We start from the raw sequence: 22096 nt of genomic DNA on the forward strand, positions 1-22096 counted from the left end.
CATCATGTGATCATACTGTATATTATTTAAATAAAATCATCTCATTAACACATATTTATGCACATCATGTGATTATACTGTATATTGTTTAAATAAAATCACCTCATTAACACATATTTATGCACATCATGTGATTCCATCCATCCATTTACTACCGCTTATTCCCTTCGAGGTCGCGAGGGGCGCTGGAGCCTATCTCAGCTACAATCGGGCGGAAGGCGGAGTACACCTTGGACAAGTCGCCAACTCATCCCAGGGCCAACACAGATAGACAGACAACATTCACACTCACATTCACACACTAGGGCCAATTTAGTGTTGCCAATCAACCTATCCCCAGGTGCATGTTATGTGATTATTACCTGAAAATATTGTTATATTACAGTGTATTTATATCTTTTATTGGTCAAACATTGGAAAAGGTAAATATGATACAGGACACAGGATATTCTTGGAAAATGTCTTTTATAAAATAAGAAAGGAAAGATCATCTAGTGAGAGATGATTATGATTGAATGTCCAGCTTGTTGAAATAAAAATGAAAGAATAAATAATGTGCTTCCTTCATAAATGACAAACACACTGCTCACAACAACCTGTCAAAAGGTGAGAGGGCATTTTAGCCCCCATAGGAAGTGCAAACAGCACGCTACACTAATAATAATAAATCATGTAATTACAATAGACACCACAATAAAAACTTGCCAGTCAACAAAGATGACACAGAATACAAGTTGTTTGTTGTCACTTTGTTGTACAAGTGTACACACAACACAACACAGCCTGTGCAGCAAATACAATCATTTGACACTAACGTCTCAATGTGTCCTGGCTGCTGATTGGATGAGGAGGCAGGGAGGGAGGACCGCTCTGTGTGTGGGTACCCATGTGTGTGTGCGTGTAGAGATGTGTGTACCCAAGTGTGTGTGTGTGTGTGTGTGTAGAGATGTGTGTAGTGATGTGTGTGTACCCGTGTGTGTGTGTGTACCCATGTGTGTGTATGGGGATGTGTTTGTGTGTGTAGTGATGTGAGTGTGTAGTGATGTGCGTTTGTGTAGTTATGTGTGTGCGTATAATGATGTGTGTGTAGTGATGTGTGTGGGTGAAGTGAAATGTGTGTGTGTAGTGATGTGTGTGTGGGTGTAGTGATGTGTGTGGGTGTAGTGAAGTGTATGTGTGTGTGTGTGTAGTGATGTGTGTAGTGATGTGTGTGGATGTAGTGATGTGTGTGTGTAGTGATGTGTGTGTGTAGTGATGTATGTGTGGGTGTAGTGGTGTGTGCGTGTAGTGATGTGTGTGGGTGTAGTGATGTGTGTGTGTGTAGTAATGTGTGTGGATGTAGTGATGTGTGTGTAGTGATGTGTGTGTGTGTGTGTGTAGTGATGTGTGTGTGAGTGTAGTGATGTGTGTGGATGTAGTGATGTGTTTGTGTAGTGATGTGTATGTAGTGATGTGTGTGTGTAGTGGTGTGTGTGTGTGTAGTGATGTGTGGGTGTAGTGATGTGTGTGGGTGTAGTGATGTGTGTGTGGGTGTAGTGATGTGTGTGTAGTTATGTGTGTGTGGGTGTAGTGATGTGTGTAGTGATGTGTGTGTGTGTGTGTAGTGATGTGTGTGTGTGTGTGTGTGTGTGTGTAGTGATGTGTGTGTGGGAGTAGTGATACATGTTTGTGCAGTGATGTGTGTGTGGGTGTAGTGATGTGTGTGTGTGGAAAAGAGATGAAGTCAGTTGAAGTTGACAAGTATTGGTGTTTTTAAAGAAGAACCTGAACAAAGATGGACGTCTTCATTTCATCATAAAGAAGAAAAAAAACATTCTGGGGTAGAAGAAATAAAGCTGATGTCAGCATTTACTGCACTTGTCAGCCAACAAGTCCTTGGTCCAAGTCTTCTTACCTGCAGCAGATGTGACCAGGAATCTTTGCTATGACCAAGAAGAAGGGGAAAAAGAAGGAGAAGAAGAAGAAGAAGAGGAAGGAGAAGGAGAAGAAGAAGAAGAAGGAGAAGGAGAAGGAGAAGAAGAAGAAGAAGAAGAAGAAGAAGAAGAAGAAGAAGAAGAAGAAGAAGAAGAGGAAGAAGTCAGTCCATGGTGATGTGTCCAGAGTAGGTGGTAAGCAGCAGCATGATGGAGAAGCCAGTCAGCAGACCTCCATTCTGGATGGTGAAGGTGAGCAGGAAGCTGCTGCCACCTGCATCTTCTTCTTCACGACTCACCTCGTTCATCTCAGGGAACTGACCATGAAAATAACAATACTAATATCATTATATCCTCTATTACTCTTTCTTATTACAATATACAAACTATGTTGTGCCAAAATAAATACATTTTAACTCAATTAATAATAAATAATGATAATCATGATTAGAGATGTTCGATAATGGCTTTTTTGCCGATATCCGATATTCTGATATTATCCAACTCTTAATTACCGATTCCGATAACAACCGATACCGATATATACAGTCGTGGAATTAACACATTATTATGCCTAATTCTGTTGTGATGCCCTGCTGGATGCATTAAACAATGTAACAAGGTTTTCCAAAATAAATCAACTCAAGTTATGGAAAAAAGTGCCAACATGGCACTGCCATATTTATTATTGAAGTCACAAAGTGCATTATTTTTTTTAACATGCCTCAAAACAGCAGCTTGGAATTTGGGACATGCTCTCCCTGAGATAATCCTAATACCCACTACAACTATGGGAAATACTATACTTTGACTTTCACAAAGTGCATTATTTTTTATTTTTTTTAAACATGCCTCAAAACAACAGCTACAAAAACAATGAAGGCACACAGCTTCAGTCCAGAGTATACTAGAGTAAGAAAGTAAACAATAACATAGTCCTCCTTTAGTGCAAGGCTGCCTGGTATACTGTATAACAGGAAATTATAAACTGGGCTCAATCTGCCCTGCTCTAACGTATTTGTATGAGTAACACAAATGTGTTGCAAGCTAGTGGTGAGTGCTTGAAGTGGCCTAGCAGTCAGCCAGAGCTTCTGAAATGCTGCGTTGAGACAGGGCACCTCCGTTCACTGCAAGCTGCAACGTGTGCGCCATGCAGGGCAGACTAGCCATACCAAACTCCACCGTAGCTTTTGACATACTGCGTGCGTTGTCCCTGACCACAACGTGAGCTTTCGCCCTGGGGTGGTTTTTGTTGTATTTTTGTTTTTTCTCGGCGGAGTCTTTAAGCGACAACTTTGTGGTACTACTTTTTTTCGGTGTTTGCTTTTCATCCATCTTTCGCTTGTATTCATCGTGTATCTCCTTATGATTCTTAAAGAGGTGGGAGATCAAATTGCTCGTATTAAAGGAAGACGTCTTGGTTCCTCCTCGCATAACCAACTTTTTGCAGTCATTGCAAATTGCCAGTTTTTTATCCGTCAGACACACTTTAAAATAATCCCAAACCATAGACATGGTGTCGTTAGTCAGTCACCGAGCGAGCTCGCTTGTTAGCCACGGTTACAGCACCGGCAACAACACACTCTTGCTGTTGTTGTGCTCCGCTCCCGGCGGTTTGATGAGGTCATCAAGCGTCGCCAGTAAACCTATCATGCTGCAGTCGTGCATAAATCTCCTGTGTTGTGTGTGGGAGAGGGGAGGGGCTGCTGACTGGGAGACGCAACTGCTCTGTGTACCGCTCCGTACAGAGGCGTTTTAAAAAGTCATTCATTTTACTTTTTGAAACCGATACCGATCATTTCCGATATTACATTTTAAAGCATTTATGGGCCGATAATATCGGCAGGCCGATATTATCGGACATCTCTAATCATGATATATCATTTTAAATAAACTGTCAATAAAATCAAAGTGCAAATAAAAATACATCTTCACCACTTTAGTCATCATTTTTGCACTTAAGAAACTTCCCTATGAATTTCACTCCAGACTTTTTCTGTGTGATGTTGTCATTACTGCCACCGGTGGTGTAAAAGTGTATTACACCTGAGTACTTGTGTGATGTTGTCATTACTGCTACCTGTGGTGTAAAAGTGTATTACACCTGAGTACTTGTGTGATGTTGTCATTACTGCCACCTGTGGTGTAAAAGTGTATTACACCTGAGTACTTGTGTGATATTGTCATTACTGCTACCTGTGGTGTAAAAGTGTATTACACCTGAGTACTTGTGTGATGTTGTCATTACTGCCACCTGTGGTGTAAAAGTGTATTACACCTGAGTACTTGTGTGATATTGTCATTACTGCCACCTGTGGTGTAAAAGTGTACTACACTTGAGTACTTGTGTGATGTTGTCATTACTGCCACCTGTGGTGTAAAAGTGTACTACACCTGAGTACTTGTGTGATGTTGTCATTACTGCCACCTGTGGTGTAAATGTGTATTACACCTGGGTAGCACAGCTGAGTAGCAGGATGGTTACCGGCTTACTGAAATGAATTTTTTTTAATTTAAACGGGGATAGCAGATCCATTCTATGTGTCATACTTGGTCATTTCGCGATATTGCCATATTTTTGCTGAAAGGATTTAGTATAGAACAACGACGATAAAGTTCGCAACTTTTGGTCGCTGATAAAAAAAAGCCTTGCCTGTACCGGAAGTAGCGTGACGTCACAAGATGAAAGTCTCCTCACATTTCCCCATTGTTTACACCAGCAGCGAGAGCGATTGGGACCGAGAAAGCGACGATTACCCCATTAATTTGAGCCAGGATGAAAGATTCGTGGATGAGGAACGTGAGAGTGAAGTATTAGAGTGCAGTGCAGGACGCATCTTTTTTCGCTCTAACCGTAACTTAGGTACAAGGGCTCATTGGATTCCACACTCTCTCCTTTTTCTATCGTGGATCACGGATTTGTATTTTAAACCACCTCGGATACTATATCCTCTTGAAAATGAGAGTCGAGAACGCGAAATGGACATTCACAGTGACTTTTATCTCCACGACAATACATCAGTGAAGCACTTTAGCTACGGAGCTAACTTGATAGCATTGGGCTTAACTGCAGATAGAAACAAAATAAATAAACCCCTGACTGGAAGGATAGACAGAAAATCAACAATACTATTAAACCGTGGACCTGTAACTACACCGTTAATGCTTTCCAGCCTGGCGAAGCTTAACAATGCTGTTGCTAACAACGCCATTGAATCTAACTTAGCTACGGACCTCGACAGAGCTATGATAAAAACATTAGCTCTCCACCTACGCCAACCCTCATCTGCTCATCAACACCAAAGCTCACCTGCGTTCCAGCGATCGACGGAGCGACGAAGGACTTCACCCGATCATCGATGCGGTCGGCGGCTAGCGTCGGATAGCGCGTCTGCTATCCAAGTCAAAGTCCTCCTGGTTGTGTTGCTGTAGCCAGATGCTAATACACCGATCGCATCTACAGCTTTCTTCTTTGCAGTCTCCATTGTTCATTAAACAAATTGCAAAAGATTCACCAACACAGATGTCCAGAATACTGTGGAATTTTGCGATGAAAACTGAGCTTTTTGTATTGGATACAATGGCGTCCCAATACTTCCGTTTCAACCATCGACGTCACGCGCATACGTCATCATACCTAGACGTTTTCAACCGGAAGTTTCGCAGGAAATTTAAAATTGCACTTTATAAGTTAACCCGGCCGTATTGGCATGTGTTGCAATGTTAAGATTTCATCATTGATATATAAACTATCAGACTGCGTGGTCGGTAGTAGTGGGTTTCAGTAGGCCTTTAAGAGGCAGTGTTACTGTTCAAAGTGTCCTCACCATGTCTGCCAGGGCGATGTAGAGGAACATACCCCCTGCCAGGGCAAAGATCCAGTTGGGGGAGAAGCTGTTCCCGGCCAGGATGCCAAAGCCCATGCCCAGGTAGCAGCAGCACGCCGACAGGAAGTTGAAGAAGAGCGCCTGCTGGATGCTCATGCCGGCGTTGAGCAGGATGACAAAGTCCCCTAGAGGACAAGGTCAAGGTGAAGGTGAAGGTGAAGGTGAAGGTAAAGGTGAAGGTGAAGAGCAGACCCTGAAGAGTTGAGGTGGACCACTCACCCAGCTCGTGGGGGAACTCTTCGCACAAGATGGCCACCGAGGTGCTGATGCCCTGGAAGACGGAGGCGGTGAAGGAGGCGCCGATGGCCAGGCCGTCGATGAAGTTGTGCAGGCCATCACTGAGCGTGATCATCCAAGCCAGCGTGCCAATGTCCGAGTAGGCCGTCCCCTTCAGCCAATAGCAGCTGCTGCCCCGCCCCCCGCCATCTGCGCTCTGAGCGTCCTGAGAGGAGCAGGGTCAACTTCGGGGAACAGTGCTGGGCAGCACACCTTTCTACCTGCGGCGTCTGGGAGGGTCGCAGCATCAGCTCGCCCTCGCCCGGCTTGCTCGCCCCGTGACCTCCGACCTCGCCGTTCTGCTGAAGCTTCTCTCTCTCGCCCTCCTCCGTTTCTCGCTCGCCCGCCGAATACTGGCTGTGTCCGTGACCCTGTTGTTTAAGGAGTGTCTAGTGAGTGTGTGTCCATACAACTAGTGAGTGTGCCATGCGCTCACTTACCCACACAATGGAGTATATACATATATATATATGTGTGAATGCTCCAAACATTCACTTTTCTACACCACAACTCATCTATTTATTCTTCTACTTCTTCTTTTCCACATTTTGGTGTCCTCTACCTTCCACATTTTTCACCCCATTCAAAGCGTTCCAACTTCAAACTGTTCAGCCTATTCAGGAATCGCAGGCTTTTCCTTGAAAAATTTCAAAAATTCCCAGATTTCCCAGAACTCCAGGTTTTCTGGGACATTTTTCCCATTCAAAATGAATTGGCCATTTTTCAAACTCCCACCATTTCCACATTTTTCAAACTATTCAAACCATTCCACCTTCAACACATTCCACCATCCTGGACATTTAAACTTCCCTTTTTCCTAGTTAAAAAAAATCCAGGATTTTCTCGAATTCTTGGTTTTCCAAATCCCTATTCCCACCCTTTTATCTGGCGATGACTCCTTACACATTTTCCAACCCACTTCAACCGTTCCACCGTCAAAAAATTCCTCTTAATCAGGACAAAAAACTAAATTGTTTTTTGAAGTGGAAACATTCCCGGTTTTCCCGAAATTCCTTAATACAATTTCTCAATTCAACATTTTACTACTTCAACATTTCTTGACCTATTAGAAAAATTCCAACTCATTCAGACCATTCAAGTTTTTGACCATTTTCCAAAAAATTCTCGCTTTTCCCAAAATTCCCATTGAAATCAATGGGACATTCTTCAAAGTTCCACAACATTTTTCATCTGATTCAAACCGTTCCTACTTCAAAATCTTCAGCCTGTTTGGGAATGATGTGCTCTACTTCAACTATCCATTCATCCATTTTCTACCGCTTGTCCCTTTTGGGGTCGCGGGGGGTGCTGGAGCCTATCTCAGCTGCATTCGGGAGGAAGACGGTGTACACAGGGCCAACACAGATAAACAGACAACATTCACACTCTTCTAAACAAAATTGCAGGATTTCAGTTCAAGTTCAGCATTGGAGCATTCACACACATCTAGTCACTATTATTGTTGCTGTTACTTCTGCTTGCATCTAGTCACTATTATTGTTGTTACTTCTGCTTGCATCTAGTCACTATTATTGTTGTTACTTCTGCTTGCATCTAGTCACTATTATTGTTGTTACTTCTGCTTGCATCTAGTCACTATTATTGTTGTTACTTCTGCTTGCATCTAGTCACTATTATTGTTGTTACTTCTGCTTGCATCCAGTCACTGATTGATTGATTGATTTAGACTTTTATTAGTAGGTTGCACAGTGAAGTACATATTCCGTACAATTAACCACTAAATGGTAACACCCGAATAAGTTTTTCAACTTGTTTAAGTCAGGGTCCACTTAAATTAATTCATGATACAGATATATACTATCAGATATATACTATCATCATAATACAGTTTTCACACAAGATAATCACATTGAATTATTTACATTATTTACAATTTACTATTATTGTTGTTACTCACCGTGTGCTTCTGCTTGAGGAGCATCTTCAGGACCTTCTCGGTAAAGAAGAAGAGGTAGAAGCCTCCAAAGACCATGGCAGACTTGGACACGTAAAAGTTGACCTTGGGGTCAAAACCGAAGGCCTGGAGATGAGAGTGTGTCTCAGGTGGTGACCACAACAGGTGTGTCCAGTGTGTGTGTGGGACTAGGGACTCACTATCACCTCCTGAGGACAGAGGTGGTACTACAAGATGTGGCCTACTGTGAAGGCGAGGATACCAAATCCAGTATTGAATCAGGTCAAATCCAACATTGCCATGTTTTGGGAACTGGGGTCACTTCACACTTGGCAATCACTCCAGCATCACTGAGAGCCAAACTACCTCGAGGCAATGTTGCCATTTGACATGCCAACAGGGTATTTGGGTGGAAAAACGGAAGTAGACTAGCTTGATGCTAACATACACTATATTGCCAAAAGTATTTGGCCACCTGCCTTGACTCACATATAAAACTTGAAGCGCCATCCCATTCCTAACCCATAGGGTTCAATATGATCATGTCATGTTGGAGGAAGGAACTGTTCCCACAAGGTTGGGAGCATGGAATTGTCTAAAATGTTTTGGTATCCTGGAGCATTCAAAGTTCCTTTCACTGGAACTAAGGGGCCAAGCCCAACTCCTGAAAAACACCCCCACACCATAATTCTTCCTCCACCCAATTTCACACTCGGCACAATGCAGTCCAAAATGTAACCTTCTCCTGGCAACCTCCAAACCCAGACTGGTCCATCAGATTGCCAGATGGAAAAGTGTGATTCATCACTCCAGAGAAGGCGTGTCCACTGCTCTTGAGTTCAGTGGCGACGTGCACCACTGCATCCCGCTTTGCATTGGACTTGGTGATGTATGGCTTAGATACAGCTGCTCGGCCATGGAAACCCATTCCATGAAGCTCTCTGTGTACTGTACGTGGGCTAATTGGAAGGTCACATGAAGTTTGGAGCTTTGTAGCAACTGTACTATGCTGACCTCTCTGTCAGTTTACGTGGCCTACCACTTGGTGGCTGAGTTGCTGTTGTTCCCAAACTCTTCACTTTTTTTATAATAAAGTTGACTTTGGAATATCAATCAATCAATTAAAGTTTACTTATATAACCCTAAATCACGAGAGTCTCAAAGGGCTGCACAAGCCACAACGACATCCTCGGCTCAGATCCCACATCAGGGCAAGAAAAAAACTCAACCCAATGGGATGAAAATGAGAAACCTTGGAGGGGACCGCAGATGTGGGGACCCCCGCCCCTGGGCAACCGGTGCAATGGACGTCGAGTGGATCTAGCATAATATTGTGGGAGTCCAGTCCATAGTGGATCTAACATAATAGTGTGAGAGTACAGTCCATAGTGGATCTAACATAACAGTGTGAGAGTCCAGTCCATAGTGGATCTAGTTAATATTGTGAGAGTCCAGTCCATAGTAGATCTAGCATAATATTGTGAGAATCCAGTCCATAGTGCTGGACCAGCACAACTTATACCACAACTTCATTGACTTTAAAAAAGCCTTTGACCGTGTCTGGCATGAAGGACTATGGCAGGTTCTCTGAAATTACAACTTTGACAATAATCTCATACAGGTCATCCAAACACTTTATACAGACTCAAGCAGTGCAGTTCTCATCAACAACAGCATAGGAGAACCTTTTAAAACATCTATTGGTGTCCGCCAAGACTGTCTCTTCTCCCCTGACCTATTTAATGTCTTCCTGGAGAACATCATGGAAAAAGCACTCCAAGAATTCCACACCTCCGTTACCATCGGAGGAAGACCCGTCTCCAACCTTCGCTTCGCGGATGACATCGACCTTATGGGAAAAAGTGAGGCTGAACTCCAGGAACTGACCACCAGACTGGAGGAGGCGGCGAGAGCTTATGGAATGGAGATAAGTGCAGAGAAGAGCAAGATCCTGGTCAACTGTCACAATCACTTACCACCACCGAACATCACATTGAATGGACAAACCCTGGAGGAAGTAAAGGACTTTAAGTACCTCGGGTCCTTTGTGAGTGAAGATGGCAGCTCCACAAAAGAGATCAGAGCAAGAATCGGCATAGCAACATCAGCCATGACAAGACTGACCAGTATCTGGAAGAGCAATACCATCAGCTTCCAGGTGAAGGTCAGACTCTACAAGTCACTTGTTCTTTCCATCCTACTCTATGGTTGTGAGAGCTGGATGCTCACAGCGGACACTGAGCGCAGGATACAGTCCTTTGAAAGCAAGTGTTACAGAAGAATGCTACATATATCATACACTGAAGACCAGACACATGATTATGTTAGACAGCTAGTTACCACCCATGCTGGCGAACAGGAACCTCTACTCTCAACAGTTAAACGTCGCAAGCTGAACTGGTTTGGTCATGTCACAAGGCACACCTCCCTGTCAAAGACCATCCTGCAGGGAACAGTAGAGGGGAAGCGGAGACGAGGCAGGCAGAGAAAGGCCTGGATGGACAACATCAAAGAATGGACTGGCTGCAGCTTCCAAACCCTGCTACGAACAGCAGAAGATCGTGAGCGCTGGAGATCCCTGACTGCCCAAGCATCCACCATGACACCCCTACGGCCTCCTAGGCCATGGGATGAGTGAGTGAGTGAGAGTCCATAGTGGATCTAACATAATAGTGTGAGAGTCCAGTCCAGAGTGGATCTAGTTAATATTGTGAGAGTCCAGTCCATAGTGTGAGAGTCCAGTCCATAGTGGATATAGTTAATATTGTGAGAGCCCAGTCCATAGTGGATCTAGTTAATAGCGTGAGAGTCCAGTCCATAGTGGATCGAGTTAATAGTGTGAGAGTCCAGTCCATAGTGGATCTAGTTAATAGTGTGAGAGTCCAGTCCATAATGGATCTAGTTAATAGTGTGAGAGTCCAGTCCATAATGGATCTAGTTAATAGTGTGGGAGTCCAGTCCATAGTGGGGCCAGCAGGAGATCATCTTGAGGATATTTATGGAATATTTAGGAGCGAGGAAATTTCAGGACTGGATTTGTTGCACAGGTGGCATCCTATAACAGTTCCATGCTGGAAATCACTGAGAGCGGCCCATTCTTTCACAAATGTTTGTAGAAACAGTCTCCATGCCTAAGTGCTTGATTTGATACACCTGTGATTAGTGATTCTCATCATTTGGATGGCTGGACACCATACTTTAGGCAATATAGTGTACATTGGCTTTGCCCTTGACATGCTACTGATTAGCATTAGCCATGTTAGGGTACTGAGCACTGGGAGAATTCCCTTGGCCACTACCTCTGGGATGAGCTGAAACAGGGCGTTGGAGTAGAGCGTGCCGATGGCCAGCGCTATGAAGAAGAGCAGCAGTCGCTTGTAAAAGGTTTTCTTCATGAAGGGCACCACGCTGGCCCCCACCAGCGAGCACAGCGAGATCAGCGTCACACACAGGATGCCATAGCCCCACACTGACACACACACACACACACACACACACACACACATACACACATAGAGAGAGAGAGAGAGAGAGAGAGAGAGAGCGGTTAGTCAGTCAGATGAACCACCACCTGAGGGGGGAAGAGATGAAGAACCAGATCCAGTCCACCTTGCTTCACACACAACATCATTGTTCATTTCACCCCTTAGCTGGAGAGAAGGTGTCATTAGAGTGCGCACACACACACACACACACACACACACACACACACACACACACACACACACACACACACACACACACACACACACACACACACACACACACACACACACACACACACACACAACAGTGATGCTTTTGTCCATCATGGTCCAACCTATCCTTGAACACATGGAGGTTCCTTTTTTATGCATTCTAAATCAGAAATCAACTCTAGCAAGAGTCAGCTGACAGTGGAGCTAATAGAAGTCACTCTAGTCCACCTATAAAGTGTTCTAAAAGCCTCCATCAAGGTTTTATATACACACTGTAAGTATACAGTATATGTAGTACCGTATTTTTCGGACTATAATTCGAGGTTTTTTTCATAGTTTGACAGTGGGTGCGACGTATACTCCGGAGCAACTTATGTGTGAAATTATTAACATATTACCGTAAAATATCAAATAATATTATTTATCTCATTCGCGTGAGCGACGAAGAAAATGTCCGCAATTGTCACACACACGTCAGCAATCGTCACTCACACGCCAATCAATAAGAATTCGGCGGAGGTGGGTCATGGCAGAAGTGCATTGTGGGTTTTGGAATGCTAACTGCTATATGCTATACGCTACTGCCGGAGCTATCACAGCAACATTGGCGGTAACTTATAAAAACTGAGAAGGACTGAACAAAAATGGCACCGAAAAGGAAATCATATACTGCAGATTACAAGCTGGACATAGTGAAATATGCACCAGAAAACGTCGATTGAGCAGCAGAAAGAAAGGACGCTAGCGGCGCATAACAGGAGCGACACCGAGGAGGAAGATTTCATCGGATTTAGCGATTGGAAGTGACAGATTGTTTGGTAAACGTTTAGCATGCTCTATATGTTAATAGTTATTTGAATGACTCTTGCCATGATGTGTTGCGTTAACATACCAGGCAAGTTCTCAGTTGGTTATTTATGTGTCATATGGCGTACACTTATTCAGCCTCTTGTTCACTATTCTTTATTTATTTTAAATTGCCTTTCAAATGTCTATTCTTGGTGTTGGATTTTATCAAATAAATTTCCCCCAAAAATGCGACTTATACTCCAGTGCGACATATATGTTTTTTTTCTTCTTTATTGTGCATTTTCGGCCGGTGCGACGTATACTCCGGAGCGACTTATAGTCCGAAAAATACGGTGTCTAGTAAAGTTTATACTTCTTCCCTTTACCCTTTTGAGATATGTTCAAATCAATTTTCTTTTCTTTTTTGTGAAATGATAATATTGTCATTGAGCACAAGACTATTCACTGGAGATATGTATGTATATGATGTACTACATGATATGGAACTGACTGTGACATGCTCAATAAACAACCTTAATAACATGTAATATATACATGATGTAAGTATATATGTAGTATCTAGTAACATTCATTATAACATGTAATATATACCTGATGTAAGTATATATGTAATGTAGTAACATTCATAATAACATGTAATATATACATGATGTAAGTATATATGTAATGTAGTAACATTCATAATAACATGTAATATATACATGATGTAAGTATATATGTAATGTAGTGACATTCATAATAACATGTAATATATACATATTCTCATCATTTTAAGTATTAATTTTACAGACGCATCACAATGCTCACTTTCCCTTCAACAACAACAAGACTACTAATCATGACAGACTTGATGAGAGACAACAAAGACTACTTTGGGACAAATGATGATCCAGAAACTTCTATTATTGAGCCTGGAGGATGATCTACAAGTTTTAGAAGCATCTTTAGTGAAACACTAAGCATCATATAGCAGTATTGCTAAATGCTAAACAAGATATCCAAACATAATAAAACAATCACTTACTGTACAATGTCTGCGCTCAGTGGGATAAAGATTGATGGGATGTTTATATCTTCCCCTTTACATCAACATTTCATCATCATCTGTACTACAAACAAGTGTTTGTTTGGTGTTTCTGGCCATCTCCAGGTCTAAGTTGGGTGTCAACTTGTGGGTTTATATCCACAACCTTCTACTATCCAGGTGAGAGACATGATTTATAATCTACAATTCACTTTCACCAACTCAGAGGCCATGCAGCAGCTCTATATAGCAGCATAAGCTAGTTAGCTGTCTAAACGTAGTTTCTCTGTGTAAGAACCTATAATAACAATATCACTAATACTTGTTAATATTCAGCTCACCACAAGTAAATGGAGTATTGTTGGCACTTTTGTGATGTTTTAGAAGTACATTAGTGTCCTCTGCCTTGTTAGCCACCTCATACTTGCCATACTTGAGTAGTTAGAATGCATAATAATAGCAGTGTGTTCCTGTGAGTGACAGAGAAGAGATGATGGATGACACACAAAGAAGTGGAGCATGCAGCAGCACAAAGACAGAGGAGGCACAACAAAGACAGGAAGGAAAGACTATCTTTTTTGTCCTGGAGCGCTCAACTGAAACTCTAGTGGAGCTCTGAGTGTGTGTGTGTGTGTGTGTGTGTGTGTGTGTGTGTGTGTGTGTGTGTGTGTGTGTGTGTGTGTGTGTGTGTGTGTGTGTGTGTGTGGAGCGCCAGCAGACGTCCAACCTCAGGCAGCAGCTGCAGCACGGCGGTGGAGTAGAGCGTGCCGATGGCCAGAGCGATGAAGAAGGTGAAGCAGTGTTTCATGTAGCGTGTCTTCATCACAGGCACCATAAAGACTCCAGTGAGGGCGAACACATTGATCACACTCACACTTAGGAAGGAGAAGCCCCACACTGGAGGCACGCGGCATGGGAGGGAACACATGTCATGTTGGAGATGGACAGCGCAGCAAACATCAACATACACATACATCAACAACAACAACATAAACATCAACATACACAACAACAACAACAATATAAACATCAACATACACAACAACAAGATAAACATCAACATACACAACAACATCAACTTAAACATCAACATACACAACAATATAAACATCAACATAGACAACATCAACATAAACATTAACATTCACAGACATCAACATTAATACAAACATTAACATACACAGACATCAACATCAATATAAACATTAACATACACAGACATCAACATCAACATAAACATTACCATACACACAGACATCAATATAAACATTAACATACACATAGACATCAACATCAATATAAACATACAGATAGACATAGACATCAACATCAATATAAACATTAACATACACATAGACATCAACATCAATATAAACATACACATAGACATCAACATCAATATAAACATACAGATAGACATAGACATCAACATCAATATAAACATTAACATACAGTCGCGATCAAAAGTAGGTGAACTTTCCTCCAGAAGGTCTTATCTTTGTCCATGTGATGTCAGATGAAACAAAAATGGAGCTGTTTGGCCACAATACCTAGCAATATGTTTGGAGGAGAAAAGGTGAGGCCTTTAATCCCAGGAACACCAAGCCTACCATCAAGCATGGTGGTGGTAGTATTATGCTCTGGGCCTGTTTTGCTGCCAATGGAACTGGTGCTTTAAATGGGACAATGAAAAAGGAGGATTACCTCCAAATTCTTCAAGACAACCTAAAATCATCAGCCCGGAGGTTGGGTCTTGGGCGCAGTTGGGTGTTCCAACAGGACAATGACCCCAAACACACGTCAAAAGTGGTAAAGGAATGGCTAAATCAGGCTAGAATGAAGGTTTTAGAATGGCCTTCCCAAAATCCTGACTTAAACGTGTGGACAATGCTGAAGAAACAAGTCCATGTCAGAAAACCAACACATTTAGCTGAACTGCACCAATTTTGTCAAGAGGAGTGGTCAAAAGTTCAAGCAGAAGCTTGTCGATGGCTACCAAAAGCGCCGTATTGCAGTGAAACTTGCCAAGGGACATGTAAGCAAATATTAACATTGCTGTATGTATACATTTGACCCAGCAGATTTGCTCACATTTTCAGTAGACCGATAATTAATTCATAAAAGAAGCAAACTTCATGAATGTTTTTTTGTGGCCAACAAGTATGTGCTCCAATCACTCCATCACAAAAAAATAAGAGTTGTAGAAATGATTGGAAACTCAAGACAGCCATGACATTATGTTCTTTACAAGTCTATGTAAACTTTTGAACACATAGACATCAACGTCAATATAAACTTTAACATACACATAGACATCAATATAAACATTAACATACACATATACATCAATATAAACATTAACATACACATAGACATCAACATCAATATAAACATTAACATACACATAGACAACATCAATATAAACATTAACATACACATATACATCAATATAAACATTAACATACACATAGACATCAACATCAATATAAACATTAACATACACATAGACAACATCAATATAAACATTAACATACACATAGACAACATCAATATAAACATTAACATACACATAGAGATCAATATAAACATTAACATACACATACATCAACATCAATGTAAACATTAACATACACATAGACATCAACATCAATATAAACATTAACACACACAAAGACATCAACATCAATATAAACATTAACATACACATAGACATCAATATAAACAACATGCACATCCACAACAACAACAATATAAACATCAACATTAATATAGACGTATATTGTGTATATATATACTCACATACGTACATATACGTGTGTGTATATATATGATGTGTGTGTGAATATATATATATATATATATATTTATATATATATATATATACACACACACATACACACGTACATATGTGTATATATGTATTTATATATATATACACATACATATATACGCGTGTATGTGTGTATATATATTTACATACATATATATATATATATACACACATATATACATATATATATATATATATACACACATATACATATATATATATACACAGTATATATATATATATATATATATATATATACATACATATATATACATACAGTATATACATATATATATATATATATATACATACATATATATACATACAGTATATACATATATATATATATATATATATATATATATATATATATATATATATATATATATATATATATATATATATATATATATATATATATATGTGTGTGTGTGTGTGTGTGTATACACATACTGTAGGGGTGGCCGAACAGGGGCCAAAGTGAAAATGTGTCAATGGTCAAGGGGTCAAACAGAGATGTGAAGCAGCATGACTGAGGAGTTAAAACAATGATCCCATTCTCTAAATAGTAACTAACTAGACTAGATAGTAACTAACTAGACTAGATAGTAACTAACTAGACTAGATAGTAACTAACTAGTAGTGGTGCAACGGATCAACATTGATCCGTTCGGATCAATATCTTCAGTTTGGCACACACGTGATCCGCGGTTTGATTTATGAAAAAAAAAAAAAAAAGTTGTTCGCATGTTCAGTCCACACACAGCGTGGTCATGGCGAGCGGAGTAACGGAGGAGCCCCGCGCCATTTAATTTAATCGGTGTGTTTATAGGTGCAGACAAGAGGCCATATTCCCTTGTGCAAAACGAGGGTTTTAAACACATGCTGAAAGTGCTTGAGCCACGTTACAACATCCCGTCGCGCACCCACTTCAGCGATAAGATTGTGCTAGATCTTTATGAGCAGGAGAAGAAAAAAGTTGTGGATGAACTATCCCGAGCATCATCTGTTGCGCTCACGACAGACGGGTGGACGTCCAGGGGAACTATGTGACGATAAGCGCTCACTTCATCACAGCAGACTGGCAGATGAGAAGACACGCCCCCTCCACGAGAGTCACCTTGCGCAGGTACTGACACAAGTAGTGGAGGAATGGAAGATTAAGAGGCCCAGTACTAATATCCCAGTCACAACTGATAATGCCAAAAATCAAATAAATGCAGTGAATGAAGCAGGACTGGGACCACAGATAGGTGCTTTGCACATGTAGTGAATTTGGCATCACAGAAGGGAATCTCAGTCAATAGGATGGAGCGCCTCCTTGGGAGGATCAGAAAAGAGGTTTCTTACTTCCACCCAAGCACAACAGCTGCTCATGTGCTTAAGACAAAGTAAGAAATTCTAAAGCTGCCTACTCATAAGCTCATACATGATGTCCCAACAAGGTGGAACTCCACTTATATGTTGGAGCAGCAGGCAGTTATATACTCTGCATTGACCCACAAGACCCTGAAGACAAATGTCAAAGACATCATCACCCTGTCTGATGGCGATGTGAGAGTGGCAGTGGAGGTCCTCCACGTGCTTAAACCCCTCAAAACTGTTACATCTCTACCGAGCACTGAAACTTCACCATCTGTGTCAATGATCCTGCCACTGAAAACAAGGATTCTACAATCCATGGCTCCAAGTGTGGAAGACAGCAGCATCACTCCAGATGTCAGGCTTTATTTCACTACCTATGTTTCAAGGAAGATGATGTGCCTTCTTATCCTTTAAGTTGTTTTTTATTAATGGTCATTGGTCCAAGTTTAAAGAAAGGAGAAATGCCTTTTTATGTTGCACTGTTTTTCATTAATTATGTTAAAAACAAGATATTATGCCTTGTGCACTTTAAGTTAATTTTATATATTTTAATTTAATAATTTAAAAGTGTTAATAAACAAAAAGACAAAACTTCAGTTTGTCTTGTCTTTTTTTTTTTTTTTTTTTGCTGATCCGAAAAATGATCCGATCCGTGACTGATCCGAGAAACGATCCGAACCGTGACTTTTTTGATCCGTTGCACCCCTACTAACTAGACGAGCAGACAACACTTGTGTCACTCTGAAACTGGTCAGCATGAATATATCATTCAATTCATCACAAGTGGACTGTTTGTGACTGTTTGTGACCTAGATCTGACCAATCTAAGTCCAAGACTAGATCTGACCAATCTAAGTCTAAGACTAGATGTGACCACTCTAAGTCTGAGACTAGATCTGACCAATCTAAGTCTAAGACTAAATCTGACCAATCTAAGTCTAAGACTAGATGTGACGAATCTAAGTCTGAGATTAGATGTGACCAATCTAAGTCTAAGACTAGATGTGACCAAACTAAGTCTAAGACTAGATGTGACCAATCTAAGTCTAAGACTAGATGCGACCAATCTAAGTCTAAGACTAGATGTGACCAATCTAAGTCTAAGACTAGATGTGACCAATCTAAGTCTAAGACTAGATGTGACCAATTTAAGTCTAAGACTAGATGTGACCAATCTAAGTCTAAGACTAGATGTGACCAATCTAAGTCTAAGACTAGATGTGACCAATCTAAGTCTGAGACTAGATGTGACCAATCTAAGTCTGAGACCAATCTAACTCTGAGACTAAATGTGACCAATCTAAATCTAGACCAATCATAGTCTAAGACTAGATCAGAGTGTGAGTCAGTCACCTTCTGCGTCAGTGGGCCTGGGTGAGACTTGGGTGCTAGGCTCCTCCTCCTTCTGCGCCCGGCAGGTGCCTGCATCCAGCTGCTGCAGTAAGGTGGGACACAAGGTGTGTAAGCCCCGCCCATCCAGACGTGAGTGCTCGTCCATGCTGTAGAGGGCCAGGGTGTCTGCAGGTAGACACTGTCAACACAATATATGTATATATATAAATGTATATACCGTATATATAAATATAAATATATATATATATATATATATATATATATATATATATATATATATATATATATATATACATACATACATACATACATACATTCTCACAGGTGGCAGTAATGACAACATCACACAAGTACTCAGGTGTAATACACTTTTACACCAGAGGTGGCAGTAATGACAACATCACACAAGTACTCAGGTGTAAAACACTTTTACACCACAGGTGGCAGTAATGACAATATCACACAAGTACTCAGGTGTAATACACTTTTACACCTCAGGGGGCAGTAATGACAACATCACATAAGTACTCCGGTGTAATACACTTTTACAACACTTGTGGCAGTTATGACAACATCACACAAGTACTCAGGTGTAATACACTTTTACACCACTTGTGGCAGTAACGACAACATCACACAAGTACTCAGGTGTAATACACTTTTACACCACAGGTGGCAATAATGACAACATCACACAAGTACTAAGGTGTAATACACCTTTACACCACAGGTGGCAGTAATGACAACATCATACAAGTACTCAGGTGTAATACACTTGTCCACCACTTGTAGCAGTAATGACAACATCAAACAAGTACTCAGGTGTAATACACTTTTACACCACAGGTAGCAGTAATGACAACATCACACAAGTACTCAGGTGTAATACACTTTTACACCACAGGTGGCAATAATGACAACATCACACAAGTACTCAGGTGTAATACACTTTTACACCACAGGTGGCAGTAATGACAACATCACACAAGTACTCAGGTGTAAAACACTTTTACACCACAGGTGGCAGTAATGACAATATCACACAAGTACTCAGGTGTAATACACTCTTACACCTCAGGTGGCAGTAATGACAACATCACATAAGTACTCCGGTGTAATACACTTTTACAACACCTGTGGCAGTTATGACAACATCACACAAGTACTCAGGTGTAATACACTTTTACACCACTTGTGGCAGTAACGACAACATCACACAAGTACTCAGGTGTAATACACTTTTACACCACAGGTGGCAATAATGACAACATCACACAAGTACTAAGGTGTAATACACTTTTACACCACAGGTGGCAGTAATGACAACATCACACAAGTACTCAGGTGTAATACACTTTACCACCACTTGTGGCAGTAATGACAACGTCACACAAGTACTCAGGTGTAATACACTTATACACCACATGTGGCAGTAATGACAACATCACACAAGTATCCATCCATCCATTTTCTACCGCTTATTCCCTTTGGGGTCGCGGGGGGCGCTGGAGCCTATCTCAGCTACAATCGGGCGGAAGGCGGGGTACCCTGGACAAGTCGCCACCTCATCGCAGGGCCAACACAGATAGACAGACAACATTCACACTCACATCCACACACTAGGGCCAATTCAGTGTTGCCAATCAACTTATCCCCAGGTGCATGTCTTTGGAGGTGGGAGGAAGCCGGAGTACCCGGAGGGAACCCACGCAGTCACGGGGAGAACATGCAAACTCCACACAGAAAGATCCCGAGCCCGGGATTGAACCCAAGACTACTCAGGACCTTCGTATTGTGAGGCAGATGCACTAACCCCTCTGCCACCGTGAAATCCCATCACACAAGTACTCAGATGTATTACACTTTTACAGCACAGGTGGCAGTAATGACAACATCAAACAAGTACTCAGGTGTAATACACTTTTACACCACAGGTGGCAGTAATGACAAAATCGACACAAGTACTCAGGTGTAATACACTTGTCCACCACTTGTAGCAGTAATGACAACATCAAACAAGTACTCAGGTGTAATACACTTTTACACCACAGGTGGCAGTAATGACAACATCACACAAGTACTCAGGTGTAATACACTTTTACACCACAGGTGGCAGTAATGACAACATCACACAAGTACTCAGGTGTAATACATGTTTACACCACAGGTGGCAGTAATGACAACATCACACAAGTACTCAGGTGTAATACATGTTTACACCACAGGTGGCAGTAATGACAACATGAAAAGTGTGACTAAAGTATGTATTTCCACATATTGATTATTATTTGATATACTTTCTTGATGATGCAGTATATCATCTTTAATAAATATACTCCTGACAAGGTTGTCATGTAGGATTATTGATATGATTGAAAAAAGTAAGATGATGAATTATTAGAGTGGGCCCCAAAGCCCCAGGTCATAAAGTCCATGGTCACTAGGTGGTGGCGTGAGACCCTGGACAGACTCTCAGCCTTGGCAGCGCATGAAACGCTTATCAAGGGTCCAGGGGACGATCCTCCATGACGTTAAGCGTGAGAACTATGTGGCCCTCAGTCAGCGCCAAGTCTACATCTAAATAGTTTTTATTATCTGTCACATGAAAATCACTTTTCAAACTTTTCCACTACAGAGGGGCCCGGGGGCCACTCAAATATGAACAATTGCTCCTGATTTGAATGGTACTTCATCATTCTATGTAAGCATGTGTTGGTCACAGACTGTTATCAAGTGTTTGGTCAGGCTAATTACAAAAATAAACTAAAGAAGGGACATATAATTACACAGAGCTAAAATAAATTCTGACTAAATAATTATACATATGAAAGGGAATAAGCAGTAGAAAATGGATGGATGGATGGATGTTTCTAAAATAAACTGTCACTACAATGAAAACGCATCTTCACCACTTGAGTCGTAATTTAGGAAAGGTCTCTATGACGATAGACTGTCTTTGTCTTTACTGTCACAAGTGGTAAACAAGTGTATTACAACTGCCGCACATACACAGCTGAGAAACACA

General features: G+C 41.3%; 1 protein-coding gene across 2 annotated transcripts in view; it reads right to left on the bottom strand.

The window, feature by feature from the left end:
* Positions 1-1727: 1727 nt before the first annotated feature.
* slc39a14 (solute carrier family 39 member 14) overlaps positions 1728-22096 on the bottom strand; it is a 35539-nt gene continuing 15170 nt past the window's right edge. The window contains exons 3-10 of one of the 2 annotated variants that reach the window (XR_009817506.2): positions 19072-19249; positions 11291-11460; positions 7995-8117; positions 6298-6447; positions 6020-6242; positions 5741-5925; positions 1895-2230; positions 1728-1815 (exon numbers count right to left, since the gene is read on the bottom strand). Coding sequence is in view for 1 of the 2 variants with exons in the window: in XM_061981745.2 (XP_061837729.1) it covers positions 2078-2230; positions 5741-5925; positions 6020-6242; positions 6298-6447; positions 7995-8117; positions 14251-14420; positions 19072-19249 (1182 nt within the window). In the remaining variant the exon portion in view is untranslated. Of the gene's footprint in view, positions 2231-5740; positions 5926-6019; positions 6243-6297; positions 6448-7994; positions 8118-11290; positions 11461-14250; positions 14421-19071; positions 19250-22096 lie in introns of both variants that reach the window. The other variant, XM_061981745.2, reaches the window with a different exon arrangement.

This window comes from Nerophis lumbriciformis, linkage group LG24 (genome assembly GCF_033978685.3).
Source record: "Nerophis lumbriciformis linkage group LG24, RoL_Nlum_v2.1, whole genome shotgun sequence".
Lineage (NCBI taxonomy): Eukaryota > Metazoa > Chordata > Actinopteri > Syngnathiformes > Syngnathidae > Nerophis > Nerophis lumbriciformis.